This window comes from Henckelia pumila, chromosome 4, assembly GCF_033568475.1.
Source record: "Henckelia pumila isolate YLH828 chromosome 4, ASM3356847v2, whole genome shotgun sequence".
Lineage (NCBI taxonomy): Eukaryota > Viridiplantae > Streptophyta > Magnoliopsida > Lamiales > Gesneriaceae > Henckelia > Henckelia pumila.
Window position 1 is genome coordinate 12,833,212 of NC_133123.1, and position 22,810 is coordinate 12,856,021.

Sequence of the window (22,810 nt, forward strand, 5' to 3'; positions counted from 1 at the left end):
AGCATGACCATGGTAGTTATCCTTCAATAACAAAAATTCCCACATATACATCATATATTAGTAGACGTTTCTTTTTTAAATTTTAAAAAAATTGGGCTTCTTTATTTCTTTCGCTCAAGATACACCTAATATGTAGGAGCGAGTGATTGCCGTTTTACTAAAAAGTTATAGTTGGTGGTAACGGCGTAATTCAAACTTTTAAACCATATTAGCATCTGAAACTCTACATTTCGATTGTTATACCCAGCCGGGACAAGTAGTGTACCCCGACAATTTCTCTCTCACTTGGCACTCTATGTAGTCAACGGGAATTGAACCCGTGGACCGTGACTTTAGGATCGAGCACTTGTTACTTTACCAAAAACTATAACTGGTTTAACCATGCAACTCAAATCTTTTTAGATCGTACAACAGCTGAAATACCATGTTTCTATTATTCTAGTAAGTAGAAACAATTATTGTACCTCAACTTAAATAACATAATACTTGCACAATCTCCACTCTTTTCCCAGGATGTGGTTCCACAGGACCTTGAGGGCCGATGATTGGCTATTATTTGCGGTAAGTAGCTATATAATGGGTAATCAACCCATTTTGACTTTAAGTTCTAATGTGGAATTGTTTCATACCTCCTAGATTGACAGCCCGAATGCTCATGCTGCTCGTGGATATGTAATGGGACAAATTTTCAATAAAAAAGGAGAGGTAAGTAAATGATCTTTTTTAATTTCATATAGTACATGTCTTGAGTAAAAGGCTCTTTAACAACTTGTAAAATGCAGCTTGTTGTTACAGCGACTCAAGAAGGGTTATTAAGGAGGGCCAGAGCACCAACTCCTTCAGCAGCATCAAAATTGTAATCGGCCACTTGGTGAGTAATATTTCGAATTTTTAAAACTTAATCACGGGCCATATATCGATGGCATATTAATTAATAGCTGCAGAGGTGTAGAAATAAAGGTCTTGATGTCTTTTATGTCTTCTAGCGTGTGCCTGCTAGTGTTTCCGGTAGTTTTCTAAAATGAGTGTACCATTAGTGTTCATTTTCTTGTAACTTCAATCTCTCTACTTTCTGCTGTGAGTAACTTATATGGATATTGATTCAAATAAAGAGTGATTGTATCTTCTCGGCGATGACATTGTTATTACCATGCTAAGATTGTTATTACCATGCTAAGATTAGTCATTGTGTGCAGTACTGCTTGCACAAATTCAAGAATCATTCCTCCAAGTGTTGCTTCTGTAATTTAAGAGAACCAAACACGTGCCTTTGTCTTGATATGTATTAGTGTGTTCAATGTTTGCTATGTGATAAAAATTATATACGAGTGTAGCAGATGCAATTAAAAAGTTTGAAACTAAATATTGTCATAAACATCATATTTCGATTACTCTGTGATATTGGCATCTGCATAGTTGAGGTGATTGATACTCATGCAGGGAACATGCTTAATACAAGATTCTACTATGTTGAGGAACTAGTTCAAGAAAAAGATGTTAGAAACTTTAGTATTATGATGGTGATAATTTTGTGTATTTATAGATAGTTACTAATTTTGGGCCACAGTGAGAAGAGATTGTTATGTTTCGAGAGCTTTCTGTTAGGAAAGAAGGGAAAGAGTTCCAAAATTAGAAGATGTTGTGAAACCATGAGAACGGGTGGACTTGATCTATATATGCAATTAAATTGACCCGTGAGCGGTATCATAAGAGTTTTTTTAGTCAAATTAATGAGTAAATTTGTTTCAAATCCCCAAATTTAAACTTAACTTTGCTGGCAGTCCATATCAGAAAAATTATATGTTTGTAGTCTCTGATTAACAAAAAAAATGTTTTTCACTCTTTTGGCCAACATGTTTTTTGTCGATTGAAAATCGGTGCAAAACATTGAAAACATGATACTAATATAGTATATAGGATATTTGAATAAAATTGTTTTAAATATGATATTAATATACGATTTTTAAGTACACAATATGTATGACAAACATTAACATTAATGATACATTTGTCTTTTCTCAGATGTAAATTAGTACAAAATATTAAAAATATGGTACTAATATATCATATTTGAGTGTCAATTGTTTTGGATCTGATATAAATATATGTTTTTTGAGTATCTAAACATGTGTTGCAAATGTCGATATTAATAAAAAGTTTTAAATTTTTTACTTAAAATCTTGTATTTTATATCAGATCTATATCAATTGATAATCAAATATTATATATTAATATCATATTTTAAATTTTTTGTACTGATGTACACAGGGTGAAAAAACGCAGATCAGAGCAGAAACATTTTTTGTGAATTAGATAGTGTAAACATATTTTTCATCTGACATGAATTGAGTGCAAATTGAAGTTTGGGTTTGAGGATTTAAATCAAACAAACCCGTTAAACTTTTTTGTATTTTTCGAAAAGGTGTGACCTGTTTTGGGTTTTTTTTGCATTGGGCTGCTTCTTTCGTCTAAAGAACATGTTTCTTGGATATCAGTAATATAAATAAATTGATTATGAATGCAGAAATATAAAAAAAATGCTAATATAATATATATAAATAAATTGATTATGAATGCAGAAATATAAAAAAAATGCTAATATAATATATATCACGTAAAAATTTGATAAGATGATACAATAGTATAAAATGTTCTTATATTACTATAATAAAAAAATAATAAAATATTATTTTATTAAATTTATAATTTAATCATTACAATGTAATTATATCAAAATAACCACCTTATTGAAAGTAAAAATTGAAATTTGTTTGATCATAAAAAAGATTATTTTAAATTTTGTTTAAACGCAATTATATTTTTTTTTGTAATTAAATTAAATAGTCTATCACTTGTAATATTGTCTTTTTTGAATCTGTGCTAGCAAAACAACGCACCTATTAAAAGTCACAAAAAAAATTATTTTTACTTTTTTTAAAATTCAATCATATTTTTATCTATATTTTAAAATATTTATATAAAATAGTCTTATCACTAATAATATCATCTATTTTTTAAAATATCTGCTACGTAGATCTATATATCAAAACAACCTGTTGGGATCGGTTCAGAGGGTAGAGGGGGGGTGAATACACTCTGAAACTTTTCTTCTTCTTTCTTTAAAATGATCAAGTGAGGTTTAGTTCACTTAATCTGTTTTCTCAACTTCTAAAACGGTTTGAACAACTTAAATAGTGCGGAAATAGTTCAGAGGTTTTAGTGATGCAAAGTTTATAATGCAATGTATGAGCAGAATGTAAGATAAATAGCAGTAAAGACTAATGCACGATTTATGGAAGTTCGAAGGCTTAATCCTTCTACGTCTCCCCTTCTTCCACTTAGGAAGGAATTCACTAGAAGACTTTGGTTATTACAACGTCTTGTAATACACCCACTTCAGACTTAGGACTTATCCAATGCCTAATCCGAAACTCCTAGATTTACATAGATAAGATTCTCAGTTCTTATCAGACTGGTGGAAGCTTTCAGAGTAGCTTCAATTCTCTTCAACAATGAGTATAGTTGAGTTGAGCTTCTCAAACTGCAGAGCGGTCGAGAGGCTTGAAAACCCTAGGATGATCCTTGACGATCAGATATGTGAACTGTAGGCGAGGGTTTATTTTAGCAGCAAATGAATGATCTTGTAAGTGTGCTCAAGTATATCAGATGAGGACTTCTGATATTATTCAAGTGATTGAGTTGATTGAGATTTTTCTGAATTGCTTGTCTCTCTTTTTTGTCTTCTACCCTTTTTTTTTGAGCAATCTTCCCTTTATATAGGTCAATCATCAACGTCTTTATTTTGAACGTTCTGATGCTGCATTGAATGCACATTTAATGCTCATAAATGCATTGATGATTCTGCATGAAGATCGTACACTGCAGACAACTTCCAGGGTCCAAAACTGGAATAAACGGTCGAATGCTTTATCTGTAGTCATTCTGTGTTTTTGCCATTTTGGTGCAACCTGTTGTCTCGATTGCAGGAGTCAACATATCTTCTGACACGCCGGTTCTGCTTTTAATAAAAGATCTTGCAAAGAACATCTTGTCACAGGTACTTGTCTTGAGATATCCTGATAGGCAGTTGGCATTCTACCTGTAGAGATATTTGTCCTCTGCTGGTTTGAATAACCAGTCGATAAGCTTGTGACTTCAACCGGTCGAGAGACAAAGGCGGTTGACAAGCTTCCGGTAGATAGATTTATCCTCTGCTGGTTTTGATAGCCAGTCGATAGGCTTGTGACTTCAGCCGGTCGAGAGCAAAGGCGGTTGACAAGCTTCCGGTAGAAGTTGTAGTAGATTCCTGAAATACAATGGTTGGCAGCACATTCCTATACAATGAGTTGTTGTTTGTTATCACCAAAATATCGGATTCAACAATTTCCCCCTTTTTGGTGATGACAAAACTTAAGTGTTCCAAGAACAATATGAAAGCATTAAAATGAACTTCATTGAGAGAATGAATTTCATTAAGTACAATAAGCATTTTTATTACACCTACAGAAAAAAATAAGATGCAGCTGCGATAAGTAAAGAAGAGATAAGTTGTTCATCTTTTGAACCAACTGGCTCCTCCTGACCTATCGCCTTCTCTTCTTCTTCTGTCGGCTTCTTCTTTTCTTCTGGACTCTTCTTCACGTCTTCTTGCCTCTGCTGCTTTACGTTGCTCTTCTTCCCCCTTTTTGGCATCACCTTGGTTGAGTCGAAGGATGACCTCAGTGAGTTGAGTGCCAAGGCAGGCTTGCATAGTGTCTATTTTTGCATCGATTTGAGCAAGTAGAGTGGCTTGCATAGTGTCCATCCGATCATTCAACTGCTTATGAAGGCGGTTTTCGGATCGGATAACTTGTTCGGAGACGGTAGAGAGCGTGTTGATTTGAGTGCGATGATGATTAGTGATCTCTGTGGACAGACGAGCAAGGTCTCGAGACACGGTCTCGAAATGCCGAATCATCGTCTGGCGTGAATTATCGACCGATAAGGATGAGTTTGTTATGTCTTGAGAGAAGGACCTAACCGTTTGCATGAGCTCATGAAGCCGATTTATCAAGGTATGATCTAGAGCTGCGGCCATGGCTTCAATTAAAGAATCATCAGTCTGAAGCATTTGCCCTTCTGGGTCATTTCTTGGTGAAACCGGGCTAGACTCACGATGATGTGGTGCGGGTGAACTGGCTGGAGAGCTACCCGATGGACCTTCCAATAATGGTACAGTTGGAGATGTAATAGTTTCGACTGCAGCCAATATGGTTGGTGGAGTACCAGGATCAGCACTTGGTTCATCCATAATGAGATCTTCCATAAACTTTTCAGTAGATGGAGACGGTTGAAGTGCTGGAACAGCATCAGTCACTTGCTGTTCTGGAGATGCAGGTGATACAATAGTGCTTGATATCTCCGTTGGGGGCACTGTTGCTTCACTACTGCAAGGAGCCTCTGTCACAGAGGTGACAGGTATCTCTTGTGCAACCACTTCTAAAACATCTTGTGAATGACCGGGAGAAGTGTGAGCGGTCGTCACTGGAGAGGAGTGAGCAATCACAACTGCTTCCGGTTGAGTAACTGCTTGGACTGCGGTTGAGGAGGGGTCGACCGATGAAGATGCTGCCACATTCGATCTTAGAGCAGATGATTGAAAGAGGTCAGCAGTGATGAGATCGGTCAGAATCCCATCTGAAGAAGGGAGAGCATAGACGTCTTCTTCACCCTGATCTTGAGTGAGAAAGGTTTTCATCATCACTTGTGCTTCCAGCACATAAGCTTGTAAACAGGCTGCTGAAGCTGGTGTTTTGACATTGTTGAGAGCTTGGAAGTGCTGAAGTAGTTGAGTGATTTGACGTAGACTATCCTGTAGTCCAGTCAAAATCACAAAGTCATCGGCAGCGGTAGGACTCTTGGATTTGAAATTCTTGACACGCTCATTAATTAGCAGAGATAGCAGGCTTCCTCGAAGCTTCAAGTCTATGAGATGTCTTCTTCCCAGAGCCTCCACGATGTCTTCAGTATCAGCAAATAGAAGCATCTTCTGCTCAATGACGTTTAGAGATTTCCATTTAGGAAATATTTGAGCGAGTGTCAAGTGAGTGCGGGAGTGATGCCATCTGTCAAAACGTTGTAGATGACGCTTGACAGTACGGAGCACGTGAGAGATGATCATATTGAGTTCTATCGTAGCTGCTGGTTGAGCCTTGGGTGTGTAGATCATCACACCTTTCCCTTTGTCTTTGGGATCAGCTAGAGTGACCTCAGGAGCTGATGAGGCACCTTCCCGGATTATCACACCCTTTGTAGGACGAGGAGCAGTAGAAGCAACAACGGTAGTAGTCTCGACCGTTGGCAGGGTAGGAGCAAGTCCAGAAAGAGACTTTAGCTTCTTGTGCTGCCTCTTCTTCTCGCCTGCAGGCGTGGATGACACAGCTGCTTTGGAGACCGAAGGGGATGACTTGCTGAAAGCTTGAATCAGTGGAACATTCTCACGTGATTCATCTTCAGAGTCAGATTCGATGATCAGTTGACGCTTGGCAGACTTTTTGGTATGGACTGGTTTGGCCACGACCGGAACCGTTGAAAGCGGTTGAGGGATAGCAATAACCTTTGCGGTTGAGGGCAAGGTGTCGACCGCAGTCTCTTTCTTGTTCAGGAATTTGAGAATCGTAGACTTGTTGAGCCATTTGGTGGGATGCAGAGGCTCAGTCTTGGAAAAGTCCACTCCAAGGACGCCCAAGATGTGGCAGATTTGCAAAGCAAATCCCTCGAATTGCCCTTTGCCCCTGATCATTTCACATAGAATATTGAACAGAATGTCTGACCAGTTTATGTTGATCTTGGAGGCAATACAAGCCATGTATTGAAATTTCTCCAGCGTCACCTTGTCGTAAGATCCAGCCTTGGCCAGAAGATTCTTGGCCACGATATTAGTCAGTAGCCTGAATGGAGCTTTGAGAGATGTCTTCTGGGCCGGCAGTTTGATCGGAGCATCAGTAGTTGAGAACTCCTTCAACCAATAAGAGCAGTTACCATCTGGAAGATCCGTGCATTTTGTCAAACCCCTGGAGGGCAGATCAAATGTGCTGGCGAAGAACTTCTGATTGAAGGAGTAGACCTCTGTCTTGATCAAGCATTTGATAGTCCCATGCTCGATTTGAGCGGTTGCGAAGAACTCCTTCAAAACAGGCAAATCGCAGATGGCGCTGCATTCCAGAAATTTCTTCAGTCCAGAGGCTTCAAGCATGGTGAATACCTCAGATATTCCTGCGTTGTTTGCCTTAACAACGGAATCAAAGTTGATTGCGAGGCAAGTCTTCTGGATCGACATGATAGCTGTAGATAAGAACTCGAGCAGAGAGTAAGCAAAATCTAGAGAGTAATTCGATGATGTGTTTAATACAATATGAAAGCTTTTAGCAAAGGTGAAAGATTGATATACGAATGTAAAGAAGTATATATAGGAACCTATGGGCCATAGGGTGATGTCATGAAAAGTATTTTTGAAATTCAAAAAGTTTTGAAGAGCATAATCATGACGCCCAATTAATGTCATTTGGTTCAAAGCACCAAGCTGCTAGTACGAAGCCTGTCAGAGACTAGTTAAAGGCGGATGATATGCCAATATTTATGGCAACGTAACAGCTAATCTATTAATGTCATATTGACAATCATTCCCCCTAAACACATGCATACTAGCTTAAATCTACTAAGCCAAGAATATTTCGAAAATATGAAAACTTAGCGTCCGGTAGAGGCTTGGTGAATATGTCTGCTGCTTGCTGATCGGTAGAGATGTATTCCAGCCTGATTTCCTTCTTTAAGACATGATCTCGGATAAAGTGATGCCTGACATCAATGTGCTTTGTCCTAGAGTGCATCACTGGATTGTGAGTGATGGCTATGGCACTTGTATTGTCACAGTAGATTGGAGCTTCACTCGACCGGATTCCATAATCATTAAGCTGCTGTTGAATCCAGAGTATTTGAGCACAACAGCTGCCAGCAGCGAGGTATTCTGCTTCGGCGGTCGAGGTAGCAATTGATGTCTGCTTCTTACTTGACCACGAAATTAGTCTATCTCCAAGGAATTGACATGTGCCACTTGTACTTTTGCGATCAATTCTACAACCTGCATAATCTGCATCTGAATAGCCAATAAGATTGAGATTTGAATCTTTGGGATACCAAAGACCCACATTAGTAGTTCCTTTAATATATTTAAGTATTCGTTTGGTAGCAATGAAATGAGATTGCTTAGGTGCAGCTTGAAATCTAGCACATAAACAAACTGAATACATGATATCCGGTCGACTGGCAGTCAAATAGAGCAGTGAACCAATAAGGCCTCGATACATGGTTACCTCGACCGGAATTCCCCCTTCATCTTTATCAAGCTTAATTGATGTACTCATGGGGGTAGATACAGTTGAGCATTGTTCCATTCCAAACTTCTTTACCAATTCCTTGGCATACTTGGACTGATTGATGAATATTCCAGTTTCAAGTTGCTTCACTTGAAGTCCAAGAAAGAAGTTTAGCTCGCCCATCATGCTCATTTCAAACTTCTCCTTCATCAGTTTAGAGAACTTTGAGCACAACTTGGGGTTAGTTGACCCAAATATAATGTCATCAACATAAATTTGTACTAGTAACACATGATCACCTTTTACAAATTTAAACAGGGTCTTATCGACCGTTCCAATTTGGAAATCATGTTCCAGTAAAAATTTTAGTAATGTGTCATACCAAGCACGCGGTGCTTGTTTTAATCCATAGAGAGCTTTGTCAAGTTTATAGATATATTGAGGATGAGTAGGATTGACAAAACCTGGTGGTTGTTCAACGTACACCTCTTCTTGAAGTAGACCATTGAGGAATGCAGACTTCACATCCATTTGATAAACTTTAAAATTCTTGAAGGCTGCATAAGCAAGAAAGATGCGGATTGCTTCTAGTCTTGCAACTGGCGCGAAGGATTCCTCAAAGTCTATGCCTTCTTCTTGTCTGAATCCTTGGGCAACAAGTCGAGCTTTGTTACGCACAACAGTGCCATGTTCATCGAGCTTGTTACGAAACACCCATCTAGTTCCAATCACATTTTGATTTTCCGGTCGAGGAACTAGATGCCAAACATTGTTGCGGGTGAATTGATTCAACTCTTCTTGCATAGCTTCAATCCAGCTGGCATCTGATAGAGCTTCATCTATCTTTTTGGGCTCTACCTGAGATATGAAAGCTGCATGCAAGAATTCATTAATCATTTGACCACGTGTTTTTCGAGGAGCAGAAGGGTCACCTATGACCAACCCAGGTGGATGATCTTTGTTCCACCTAAAATAATTCCCTAAAGGGTTGTCATCAATTGGTTGACGAACGTCCTCGTTTACTGGATCATTATTGGCAGGAGGATCGTTATCAACCGGTGGATCCTCTTCTGGCCTTGTTTGATCACACATGATAGAGGGAACTGGATCATCCTTCTTTTGAGGATATGGATCACTGTCACTCTCTTCCTGTAGATTTGTGTTTTCCAGTCTATGACTCAGATCATTTATGCTCCCTTGAGTTTGTTCTGTACAAAGAGTAGATTCATCAAAAACAACATGAATGGTTTCCTCGACCGTTAGTGATCTTTGATTGAACACTCGATAAGCTCTGCTAACGGCTGAGTAACCAATAAAAGTTCCTTCGTCTGCTTTGGCATCGAAGGCTGTCAAATGGTTTTTGCCATTGTTGTGGATAAAGCATTTGCACCCAAAAATTTTGAAGTATGAAATATCAGGTTTTGTGTCATTCCAGATCTCATATGGAGTTTTGTTAAATCGTTTATTAATCATAGATCTGTTTTGAGTATAGCAAGCTGTGTTAACTGCTTCTGCCCAAAGCCTTTGAGAAACATTTGAATCAGCAATCATAGTTCTGGCTGCTTCTTTTAAAGTACGGTTCCTTCTTTCAGCCACCCCATTTTGCTGTGGGGATCTAGCAGCTGACAACTCATGCTTGATTCCCTGATCATTTAGATAAGTCATAAGAGTGGTGTTTAAAAATTCAGTCCCTCTATCACTCCTGATTCTATCTATCACAGTAGATTGTTCATTTTGCAAGCGTTTAAAAAGCTTAATCAGGTGAGGTGCAGTTTGATCTTTTGAAGAGAGAAAGATGACCCAAGTAAATCGAGAGAAGTCATCAATAACAACAAGAGCATATCTCATTCCCCCTATGCTTCTTACTGGTATAGGACCAAATAGGTCCATGTGAAGTAAGTCTAAACATTTGGAAGAAGACATATACCCTTTATTTTTAAAGGTTGCTCTCACCTGCTTTCCTAGTTGACAAGCAGGACAAACTTTGTCTTTTATAAAATCTCCTTCGGGCAGACCAGAAACCAAATCATGCTTCCTCAAGTTAAAAATGGACTTAAAATTTAGATGATTTAACCGCTTATGCCACAATCAATGTTTATCATGATGAACAGTAAGACAAGTAGGTGAAGAAATATGTGAGCAAGACCAGTTTACCTTGTAGGTGTTTAGGTCTCGTACACCGGTCATAAGAGTCTCACCTTTGTCATTTTTTATGAGGCAAGAGTGTTTGTGAAACTCGACCGAATGATCATTGTCACATAGTTGACTAATACTTATCAAATTATAGCATAGTTTGTCAACAAGTAACACATCTTTAATAATGATGTTACCATGGATAATCTTACCCTTACCCACGGTTTTACCTTTGGAGTTGTCTCCAAAGCTGATCTTTGGTCCTTTGCACAACACCACTTCTGTTAGAAGTTCTGGATTCCCTGTCATGTGTCGTGAGCAACCGCTATCTAAATACCAGGTAGTGTCCTTGATAGAAGTGGTTTTCTCGCCCGTTTGGACTTTTAGTACCTCCTCAGCTTCTTCTTCGATGTCGGCCATAAGGCATTCCACTTTTTCATCATCGCTGTCATCTGAAGAGCTTCCGGTATTGGAGTTGTCAGAGTCAGACTCAGCCCACTTGCTTTTGCTTTCGTCTGCTACTAGAACCCTTTGGTCTCTTCCTTTTCTAAACGTCCTTTTATCCTCCTTACCCCCTTCTTCTTTCGGAGAATTGCTTCTGATCATTGTTCTTAGGCTTGGTGCAGTCTGCAATGAAGTGGCCTGACTTGCCACAGTTAAAACAAGTAGGACCATCCTTTGTATGGTCCGATTTATGATAATTTTTAAATTTAGAATTGTTTTTACGCATAAATCTACCAAATTTCTTGACAAAGAGTGTCATGGCTTCATTGCTGATTTGCTCAGCTGATCTCTTTGGAGCTTCCTCGACCGGTGGACATATCACGGTTGAGGTTAAGGCCTTGGTTGGTTGAGAAGTAGATGGTTCATCTTCTGTTCTCATGTTGAGCTCGAACTCGTAGGCTTTAAGATCTGCAAAGAGATCATGCAGTTCAACCTTGCTTAAGTCTTTTGACTCTCTCATGGCCACTGTCTTGATCTCCCATTCTTTGGGTAAAGCTCTCATAACCTTCACAGCAATTTCACGGTTAGTATAAGTTTTACCTAAAGCAATAAGATCACAGATGATACTACTGAACCGTTCATCGAATTCAGCCATGGTTTCCCCTGGCTTCATTTTGGCGTTGTCATATTTTTGAATGGCCAAAGTGAGCTTGTTTTCCTTTGTCTGGTCATTCCCTTCACATAGCTGAGTGAGCTTCTCCCAAATCTCCTTTGCTGTGGAACATGACTTGATTTTGCTGAACATATTCTTATCCAGTGTTTTGTATAGGATGTCCCGGGCCACATTGTCAAGATTGGCCTTCTTTTTGTCCTCAGTGGTCCACTCAGCTCTTGGTTTCTCAATCATTTGTCCTGCACCATCGGCTAGAGCTGGGTTGACCTTCATAATTTTGATAGGACCGTCTGTTATGACATATAGCATGTCATCATCCTGTGCTGCAAGATGTGCCTGCATGCGAATTTTCCAATCATCATACTCTTCTTTAGAAAACATAGGAATTCTGTTGAAAGAAGTCATGATTTTAAAACTTCAGATCAGCAGTTGAGAAAGGAACCCGCTCTGATACCACTTGTTGGGATCGGTTCAGAGGGTAGAGGGGGGGTGAATACACTCTGAAACTTTTTTTCTTCTTTCTTTAAAATGATCAAGTGAGGTTTAGTTCACTTAATCTGTTTTCTCAACTTCTAAAACGGTTTGAACAACTTAAATAGTGCGGAAATAGTTCAGAGGTTTTAGTGATGCAAAGTTTATAATGCAATGTATGAGCAGAATGTAAGATAAATAGCAGTAAAGACTAATGCACGATTTATGGAAGTTCGAAGGCTTAATCCTTCTACGTCTCCCCTTCTTCCACTTAGGAAGGAATTCACTAGAAGACTTTGGTTATTACAACGTCTTGTAATACACCCACTTCAGACTTAGGACTTATCCAATGCCTAATCCGAAACTCCTAGATTTACACAGATAAGATTCTCAGTTCTTATCAGACTGGTGGAAGCTTTCAGAGTAGCTTCAATTCTCTTCAACAATGAGTATAGTTGAGTTGAGCTTCTCAAACTGCAGAGCGGTCGAGAGGCTTGAAAACCCTAGGATGATCCTTGACGATCAGATATGTGAACTGTAGGCGAGGGTTTATTTTAGCAGCAAATGAATGATCTTGTAAGTGTGCTCAAGTATATCAGATGAGGACTTCTGATATTATTCAAGTGATTGAGTTGATTGAGATTTTTCTGAATTGCTTGTCTCTCTTTTTTGTCTTCTACCCTTTTTTTTTGAGCAATCTTCCCTTTATATAGGTCAATCATCAACGTCTTTATTTTGAACGTTCTGATGCTGCATTGAATGCACATTTAATGCTCATAAATGCATTGATGATTCTGCATGAAGATCGTACACTGCAGACAACTTCCAGGGTCCAAAACTGGAATAAACGGTCGAATGCTTTATCTGTAGTCATTCTATGTTTTTGCCATTTTGGTGCAACCTGTTGTCTCGATTGCAGGAGTCAACATATCTTCTGACACGCCGGTTCTGCTTTTAATAAAAGATCTTGCAAAGAACATCTTGTCACAGGTACTTGTCTTGAGATATCATGATAGGCAGTTGGCATTCTACCTGTAGAGATATTTGTCCTATGCTGGTTTGAATAACCAGTCGATAAGCTTGTGACTTCAACCGGTCGAGAGACAAAGGCGGTTAACAAGCTTCCGGTAGATAGATTTATCCTCTGCTGGTTTTGATAGCCAGTCGATAGGCTTGTGACTTCAGCCGGTCGAGAGCAAAGGCGGTTGACAAGCTTCCGGTAGAAGTTGTAGTAGATTCCTGAAATACAATGGTTGGCAGCACATTCCTATACAATGAGTTGTTGTTTGTTATCACCAAAATATCGGATTCAACACAACCACTTTATTGAAAAAAAAATTAAAATTTTTTTGATAAATAAAAATACTATTTTAAATTTTGTTTAAAATTTTAAATTTTATCGTATTTATATATATTTTTTAAATTTTTTAGATTAAATAGTCTATCACTAATAATATCATCTTATTTTTTAAAAAAATAAGTATTATCATAATATGTAATTTTAAATTCAACCTTATCTTTATTTGTATTTTTAAATGAAATAATAATGTCTCTACTATCTTTAGAAAGAAATTTTGAGCAGACTTTAGTTTCTATTTTTAACAGATTTGTATGCTTTTGTATAGATAGATTATAAAAAAATTTCATAAATTGTTTATCCCACATAATATCATTTTTTTTATATTTGTTGCGTATATATATATATATACATGGTCAAAACAACCACCCTATTAAAAATAAAAATAAAATTTGTTTGATTACGAAAAATACTATTTAAGTTTTTTTTAAATACAATCGAATTTTTATATAAACTATTTAATCTAAAAATTTTATAATATCACTCATAATATCATCTTTGTTTTTGAATATGTGCTGCCCATATGTATATCTACATATAAGAAAAACAACCATCATATTAAAAACAAAAATTAAATTTTGTTTGATCACGAAAAATACTATTTTAAATTTTTTTAAAATTTAATTGTATTTTTATCTATCATTTAAAAATTTTAAATTCAATAGTCTATGATTCATAATATCATTTTTTATATGTATATATGCTAAACAACCGTTTTATTAACCAAAAACTAAATTTTGTTTGATAATGAAAAATACTATTTTAATTTTTGTTTAAATTCAACCGTGTTTTAATATATATTTTAAATAAAAAATTTAATTTTTTTCATTATGAAAAAACTATTTTAAATTTTGTTTAAATTTAATCGTAATGTTATCTGTATTTTAAAATCTTTAGATAAAAATGTCTGTCACTTGTAATATCATTTTTTTTTCAATATTATCTTTATCTATAATTTTAAATTTAATATTATCTTTATTTGTATTTATGCATTTACTATTTTTTGAATGAAATTTTATGCGGAAAAATTATACTTTTCTTTTTTTTAAGTATATTTTTCTGTTTATATATATATATATATATATGGGAGTTGATATTTACACTTCATTTTGTGTTATCTACACTCCACTTCATGTGTAAAAAATGTGTTCAATTTACTCACAAGTAGAGTGCAAATAACACAAAATGGAGTGTAAATATCAACTCCATATATATATATATATATATATATATATATATATGTCAATACATGAAAAAATAAAAAATTTCTTTTAGCATTGAAAAGATAATAAGGAAATAATTGTATTATTGAATTGACAAGATTATCTTGGAAACGTATATAAGCCTTATTTTGGCATATATCTTTTAATATTAAATCAATTATTTTTAATTTTAAAAAAATTATTACAGCTTGTATTTCCTTTTTTGACCAAACATTTTGGCGGAAACTTTCTAATTTTGGCAACAACTCTGCTTTTATATATACTAGTATTTCACCCGTGCGATGCACGGGTTATATCTTGTGTATAATATAATTAAATTGGATTAAATTAAAATTTTGACTATAAAAGTAAAATGTAAACAAATTTAATTTTACAGTGAGTAATTTTCAAAAAAAGTCATGCATGGCAATTTGTTCTTGCACGACACATCTGAAGAACCACCCACTGGTTCATCACCAATTGTATTAAAAAATGTCATCATTTCGTCCACAAAATTTTTCCACAAAGTGCATGGCAATTTGTTGTGCCTAAAAATTTATTGATAGACATGAAAGATATCGTAATTAAACTTTATAATCACCACATAAATTAAATATTAATTTAAAATTTTTTTTACTCTAAATCTTTAATGACAAAATTAATTAGCTTTATAGGACGGCCATTGATTTGTTAGGGTTGTCTTTTGAAATCATTGTCCCAATCACATCTAGAAAAAAAAAAATTAACACATTAAAATATAATAAGAAATTTTAAGATCATTAAAATACACTTCAAGAATAAACGTACCAAAAATTTCAGATTCATCGATGACTTTTGCTGTCGTCAAATCTGTGAAGTTCTTGAATTCAAACATCTTTGATGAAAATTTGTGATCTTCTATTTCGCTAACATTGGTCTTATAGATTAGATTAATTTTGTAAATGTTAGATGTGATTTTGATTTTCATTTTATTTTACACAACTATCATATTTTTGATAGCATAAAGACGACCTTCTTTGAGTATTGGCCTCAATTTATCAATGACATTATTTTTTATAGTTGCATGTATGCGTAATCCATGAAGTTGAGAGGGAAAAAAAAAGCTAAGTGAGGTTGAAGATAAAAATAAATATCAAAAGGTTAGTAAAATTAAAGCACAACAACTGAAATTTTAATAGAAAATAAATATAAATCTCATAAAGTTCATGTACCTCAATATCTTGGAATATACATTCTATTGTTTGTTTTTCCTTGCTTTGGTATGGAGGTAGATTGTAATAGCGTATTAATCTTAACTTCAGCGCCCAATGCCAGTCTGAAAGATTAATATCACAAATAACTTGAAACAATGGTGTCATTTTGTATGTATTGAACAATGATTATGTATACTGATTCGAGATTCTGCGTGACAATTTGAAGAAGTTAAATTTTTCACAATTTAGGTGTTAAATATATGTTTATTTTTAAAATAATAATTGGGATCTAATCAAAATTGAAAATGTATCTATTTTTGTTATTATTTTTGATTTTATTGTTTTAGTTACAGGTTGAAATATTATTAGTTATTTTGTTCCATTTTTTTTATTATGGAGATTACGTAAATAAATTTATTTCTATTGTAGATAAATATATGTAAATATTTATACGGTTTATACATGTTTATAAATCTATAAATTTTGGTATATTTAGAATAAAATAGTTTGTTATAAATATGGTTAATAATAATTCAAAATGAATATTTGAAGCTTTGTATATGTATGTTTTCTGTAAATAATATTTTATTTATTTTTTTTAGAAATCTTTAATATTATTTATGCTTATTTATACAATAATAATTGGGATCTAATCAAAATTGGAAATGCATCTATTTTTGTTATTATTTTTTATTTTATTGTTTTAATTACTGGTTTAAATATTATTAGTTATTTTGTTCTTTTTTTATTATGGAGATTACATAAATAAATCTATTTTTATTGTAGATAAATATAGGTAAATATTTATACGGTTTATACATGTTTATAAATCTATAAATTTTCGTATATCTAGAATAAAATAGCTTGTTATAAATATGGTTAATAATAATTCAAACTGAATATTTGAAGTTTTGTATATGTCTGTTTTCTGTAAATAATATTCAATTTATCTTTGTTCAAAATTTTTATTATTATTATTATATATATATATATATATATATATATATCATGTATTATATTATAGCAAATTGAATATTTACAATTTTAATGATCATGGAAAATCATTTTAATATACTCTTTTAAAATTTGAACTTTCATAAATATGATAAATATTGCAAACTAAAAATGTATTGACCGGTGATTATGTATATTGATTGATAATTTTACTTAAAATTTGAAGAAGTTAAACTCTTCAAAATTTAGCATTTAAATATATGCTTATGTTGGGATCGGTTCAGAGGGTAGAGGGGGGGTGAATACACTCTGAAACTTTTCTTCTTCTTCTTTCAAATGATCAAGTGAGGTTTAGTTCACTTAATCTGTTTTCTCAACTTCTAAAACGGTTTGAACAACTTAAATAGTGCGAAAATAGTTCAGAGGTTTTAGTGATGCAAAGTTTATAATGCAATGTATGAGCAGAATGTAAGATAAATAGCAGTAAAGACTAAGGCACGATTTATGGAAGTTCGAAGGCTTAATCCTTCTACGTCTCCCCTTCTCCCACTTAGGAAGGAATTCACTAGAAGACTTTGGTTATTACAACGTCTTGTAATACACCCACTTCAGACTTAGGACTTATCCAATGCCTAATCCGAAACTCCTAGATTTACACAGATAAAATTCTCAGTTCTTATCAGACTGGTGGAAGCTTTCAGAGTAGCTTCAATTCTCTTCAACAATGAGTATAGTTGAGTTGAGCTTCTCAAACTGCAGAGCGGTCGAGAGGCTTGAAAACCCTAGGATGATCCTTGACGATCAGATATGTGAACTGTAGGCGAGGGTTTATTTGAGCAGCAAATGAATGATCTTGTAAGTGTGCTCAAGTATATCAGATGAGGACTTCTGATATTATTCAAGTGATTGAGTTGATTGAGATTTTTCTGAATTGTTTGTCTCTCTTTTTTTTTTCTACTACCCTTTTTTGAGCAATCTTCCCTTTATATAGGTCAATCATCAACGTCTTTATTTTGAACGTTCTGATGCTGCATTGAATGCACATTTAATGCTCATAAATGCATTGATGATTCTGCATGAAGATCGTACACTGCAGACAACTTCCAGGGTCCAAAACTGGAATAAACGGTCGAATGCTTTATCTGTAGTCATTCTGTGTTTTTGCCATTTTGGTGCAACCTGTTGTCTCGATTGCAGGAGTCAACATATCTTCTGACACGCCGGTTCTGCTTTTAATAAAAGATCTTGCAAAGAACATCTTGTCACAGGTACTTGTCTTGAGATATCCTGATAGGCAGTTGGCATTCTACCTGTAGAGATATTTGTCCTCTGCTGGTTTGAATAACCAGTCGATAAGCTTGTGACTTCAACCGGTCGAGAGACAAAGGCGGTTGACAAGCCTCCGGTAGATAGATTTATCCTCTGCTGGTTTTGATAGCCAGTCGATAGGCTTGTGACTTCAGCCGGTCGAGAGCAAAGGCTGTTGACAAGCTTCCGGTAGAAGTTGTAGTAGATTCCTGAAATACAATGGTTGGCAGCACATTCCTATACAATGAGTTGTTGTTTGTTATCACCAAAATATCGGATTCAACAATTTCCCCCTTTTTGGTGATGACAAAACTTAAGTGCTCCAAGAACAATATGAAAGCATTAAAATGAACTTCATTGAGAGAATGAATTTCATTAAGTACAATAAGCATTTTTATTACACCTACAGAAAAAATAAGATGCAGCTGCGATAAGTAAAGAAGAGATAAGTTGTTCATCTTTTGAACCAAATAAGTTGTTCATCTTTTGAACCAACTGGCTCCTCCTGACCTATCGCCTTCTCTTCTTCTTCTGTCGGCTTCTTCTTTTCTTTTGGACTCTTCTTCACGTCTTCTTGCCTCTGCTGCTTTACGTTGCTCTTCTTCCCCCTTTTTGGCATCACCTTGGTTGAGTCGAAGGATGACCTCAGTGAGTTGAGTGCCAAGGCAGGCTTGCATAGTGTCTATTTTTGCATCGATTTGAGCAAGTAGAGTGGCTTGCATAGTGTCCATCCGATCATTCAACTGCTTATGAAGGCGGTTTTCGGATCGGATAACTTGTTCGGAGACGGTAGAGAGCGTGTTGATTTGAGTCCGATGATGATTAGTGATCTCTGTGGACAGACGAGCAAGGTCTCGAGACACGGTCTCGAAATGCCGAATCATCGTCTGGCGTGAATTATCGACCGATAAGGATGAGTTTGTTATGTCTTGAGAGAAGGACCTAACCGTTTGCATGAGCTCATGAAGCCGATTTATCAAGGTATGATCTAGAGCTGCGGCCATGGCTTCAATTAAAGAATCATCAGTCTGAAGCATTTGCCCTTCTGGGTCATTTCTTGGTGAAACCGGGCTAGACTCACGATGATGTGGTGCGGGTGAACTGGCTGGAGAGCTACCCGATGGACCTTCCAATAATGGTACAGTTGGAGATGTAATAGTTTCGACTGCAGCCAATATGGTTGGTGGAGTACCAGGATCAGCACTTGGTTCATCCATAATGAGATCTTCCATAAACTTTTCAGTAGATGGAGACGGTTGAAGTGCTGGAACAGCATCAGTCACTTGCTGTTCTGGAGATGCAGGTGATACAATAGTGCTTGATATCTCCGTTGGGGGCACTGTTGCTTCACTACTGCAAGGAGCCTCTGTCACAGAGGTGACAGGTATCTCTTGTGCAACCACTTCTAAAACATCTTGTGAATGACCGGGAGAAGTGTGAGCGGTCGTCACTGGAGAGGAGTGAGCAATCACAACTGCTTCCGGTTGAGTAACTGCTTGGACTGCGGTTGAGGAGGGGTCGACCGATGAAGATGCTGCCACATTCGATCTTAGAGCAGATGATTGAAAGAGGTCAGCAGTGATGAGATCGGTCAGAATCCCATCTGAAGAAGGGAGAGCATAGACGTCTTCTTCACCCTGATCTTGAGTGAGAAAGGTTTTCATCATCACTTGTGCTTCCAGCACATAAGCTTGTAAACAGGCTGCTGAAGCTGGTGTTTTGACATTGTTGAGAGCTTGGAAGTGCTGAAGTAGTTGAGTGATTTGACGTAGACTATCCTGTAGTCCAGTCAAAATCACAAAGTCATCGGCAGCGGTAGGACTCTTGGATTTGAAATTCTTGACACGCTCATTAATTAGCAGAGATAGCAGGCTTCCTCGAAGCTTCAAGTCTATGAGATGTCTTCTTCCCAGAGCCTCCACGATGTCTTCAGTATCAGCAAATAGAAGCATCTTCTGCTCAATGACGTTTAGAGATTTCCATTTAGGAAATATTTGAGCGAGTGTCAAGTGAGTGCGGGAGTGATGCCATCTGTCAAAACGTTGTAGATGACGCTTGACAGTACGGAGCACGTGAGAGATGATCATATTGAGTTCTATCGTAGCTGCTGGTTGAGCCTTGGGTGTGTAGATCATCACACCTTTCCCTTTGTCTTTGGGATCAGCTAGAGTGACCTCAGGAGCTGATGAGGCACCTTCCCGGATTATCACACCCTTTGTAGGACGAGGAGCAGTAGAAGCAACAACGGTAGTAGTCTCGACCGTTGGCAGGGTAGGAGCAAGTCCAGAAAGAGACTTTAGCTTCTTGTGCTGCCTCTTCTTCTCGCCTGCAGGCGTGGATGACACAGCTGCTTTGGAGACCGAAGTGGATGACTTGCTGAAAGCTTGAATCAGTGGAACATTCTCACGTGATTCATCTTCAGAGTCAGATTCGATGATCAGTTGACGCTTGGCAGACTTTTTGGTATGGACTGGTTTGGCCACGACCGGAACCGTTGAAAGCGGTTGAGGGATAGCAATAACCTTTGCGGTTGAGGGCAAGGTGTCGACCGCAGTCTCTTTCTTGTTCAGGAATTTGAGAATCGTAGACTTGTTGAGCCATTTGGTGGGATGCAGAGGCTCAGTCTTGGAAAAGTCCACTCCAAGGACGCCCAAGATGTGGCAGATTTGCAAAGCAAATCCCTCGAATTGCCCTTTGCCCCTGATCATTTCACATAGAATATTGAACAGAATGTCTGACCAGTTTATGTTGATCTTGGAGGCAATACAAGCCATGTATTGAAATTTCTCCAGCGTCACCTTGTCGTAAGATCCAGCCTTGGCCAGAAGATTCTTGGCCACGATATTAGTCAGTAGCCTGAATGGAGCTTTGAGAGATGTCTTCTGGGCCGGCAGTTTGATCGGAGCATCAGTAGTTGAGAACTCCTTCAACCAATAAGAGCAGTTACCATCTGGAAGATCCGTGCATTTTGTCAAACCCCTGGAGGGCAGATCAAATGTGCTGGCGAAGAACTTCTGATTGAAGGAGTAGACCTCTGTCTTGATCAAGCATTTGATAGTCCCATGCTCGATTTGAGCGGTTGCGAAGAACTCCTTCAAAACAGGCAAATCGCAGATGGCGCTGCATTCCAGAAATTTCTTCAGTCCAGAGGCTTCAAGCATGGTGAATACCTCAGATATTCCTGCGTTGTTTGCCTTAACAACGGAATCAAAGTTGATTGCGAGGCAAGTCTTCTGGATCGACATGATAGCTGTAGATAAGAACTCGAGCAGAGAGTAAGCAAAATCTAGAGAGTAATTCGATGATGTGTTTAATACAATATGAAAGCTTTTAGCAAAGGTGAAAGATTGATATACGAATGTAAAGAAGTATATATAGGAACCTATGGGCCATAGGGTGATGTCATGAAAAGTATTTTTGAAATTCAAAAAGTTTTGAAGAGCATAATCACGGCGCCCAATTAATGTCATTTGGTTCAAAGCACCAAGCTGCTAGTACGAAGCCTGTCAGAGACTAGTTAAAGGCGGATGATATGCCAATATTTATGGCAACGTAACAGCTAATCTATTAATGTCATATTGACAATCATTCCCCCTAAACACATGCATACTAACTTAAATCTACTAAGCCAAGAATATTTCGAAAATATGAAAACTTAGCGTCCGGTAGAGGCTTGGTGAATATGTCTGCTGCTTGCTGATCGGTAGAGATGTATTCCAGCCTGATTTCCTTCTTTAAGACATGATCTCGGATAAAGTGATGCCTGACATCAATGTGCTTTGTCCTAGAGTGCATCACTGGATTGTGAGTGATGGCTATGGCACTTGTATTGTCACAGTAGATTGGAGCTTCACTCGACCGGATTCCATAATCATTAAGCTGCTGTTGAATCCAGAGTATTTGAGCACAACAGCTGCCAGCAGCGAGGTATTCTGCTTCGGCGGTCGAGGTAGCAATTGATGTCTGCTTCTTACTTGACCACGAAATTAGTCTATCTCCAAGGAATTGACATGTGCCACTTGTACTTTTGCGATCAATTCTACAACCTGCATAATCTGCATCTGAATAGCCAATAAGATTGAGATTTGAATCTTTGGGATACCAAAGACCCACATTAGTAGTTCCTTTAATATATTTAAGTATTCGTTTGGTAGCAATGAAATGAGATTGCTTAGGTGCAGCTTGAAATCTAGCACATAAACAAACTGAATACATGATATCCGGTCGACTGGCAGTCAAATAGAGCAGTGAACCAATAAGGCCTCGATACATGGTTACCTCGACCGGAATTCCCCCTTCATCTTTATCAAGCTTAATTGATGTACTCATGGGGGTAGATACAGTTGAGCATTGTTCCATTCCAAACTTCTTTACCAATTCCTTGGCATACTTGGACTGATTGATGAATATTCCAGTTTCAAGTTGCTTCACTTGAAGTCCAAGAAAGAAGTTTAGCTCGCCCATCATGCTCATTTCAAACTTCTCCTTCATCAGTTTAGAGAACTTTGAGCACAACTTGGGGTTAGTTGACCCAAATATAATGTCATCAACATAAATTTGTACTAGTAACACATGATCACCTTTTACAAATTTAAACAGGGTCTTATCGACCGTTCCAATTTGGAAATCATGTTCCAGTAAAAATTTTAGTAATGTGTCATACCAAGCACGCGGTGCTTGTTTTAATCCATAGAGAGCTTTGTCAAGTTTATAGATATATT

At 36.9% G+C, this 22,810-nt stretch overlaps 1 protein-coding gene across 4 annotated transcripts in view; it reads left to right on the plus strand.

Annotated features, from left to right (window-relative positions):
• LOC140865194 (acyl-CoA hydrolase 2-like) overlaps positions 1-22,810 on the plus strand; it is a 37,744-nt gene that overhangs the window by 7,949 nt on the left and 6,985 nt on the right. Inside the window, exons 15-18 of one of the 4 annotated variants that reach the window (XM_073269750.1) lie at positions 513-561; positions 637-705; positions 783-871; positions 1,441-1,775. In XM_073269750.1, the coding sequence (XP_073125851.1) occupies positions 513-561; positions 637-705; positions 783-860 (196 nt within the window). In that variant the 3' untranslated portion in view covers positions 861-871; positions 1,441-1,775. Of the gene's footprint in view, positions 1-512; positions 562-636; positions 706-782; positions 1,179-1,440; positions 1,776-22,810 lie in introns of those variants that run through there. The other 3 variants (XM_073269751.1, XM_073269749.1, XM_073269752.1) reach the window with 3 other exon arrangements.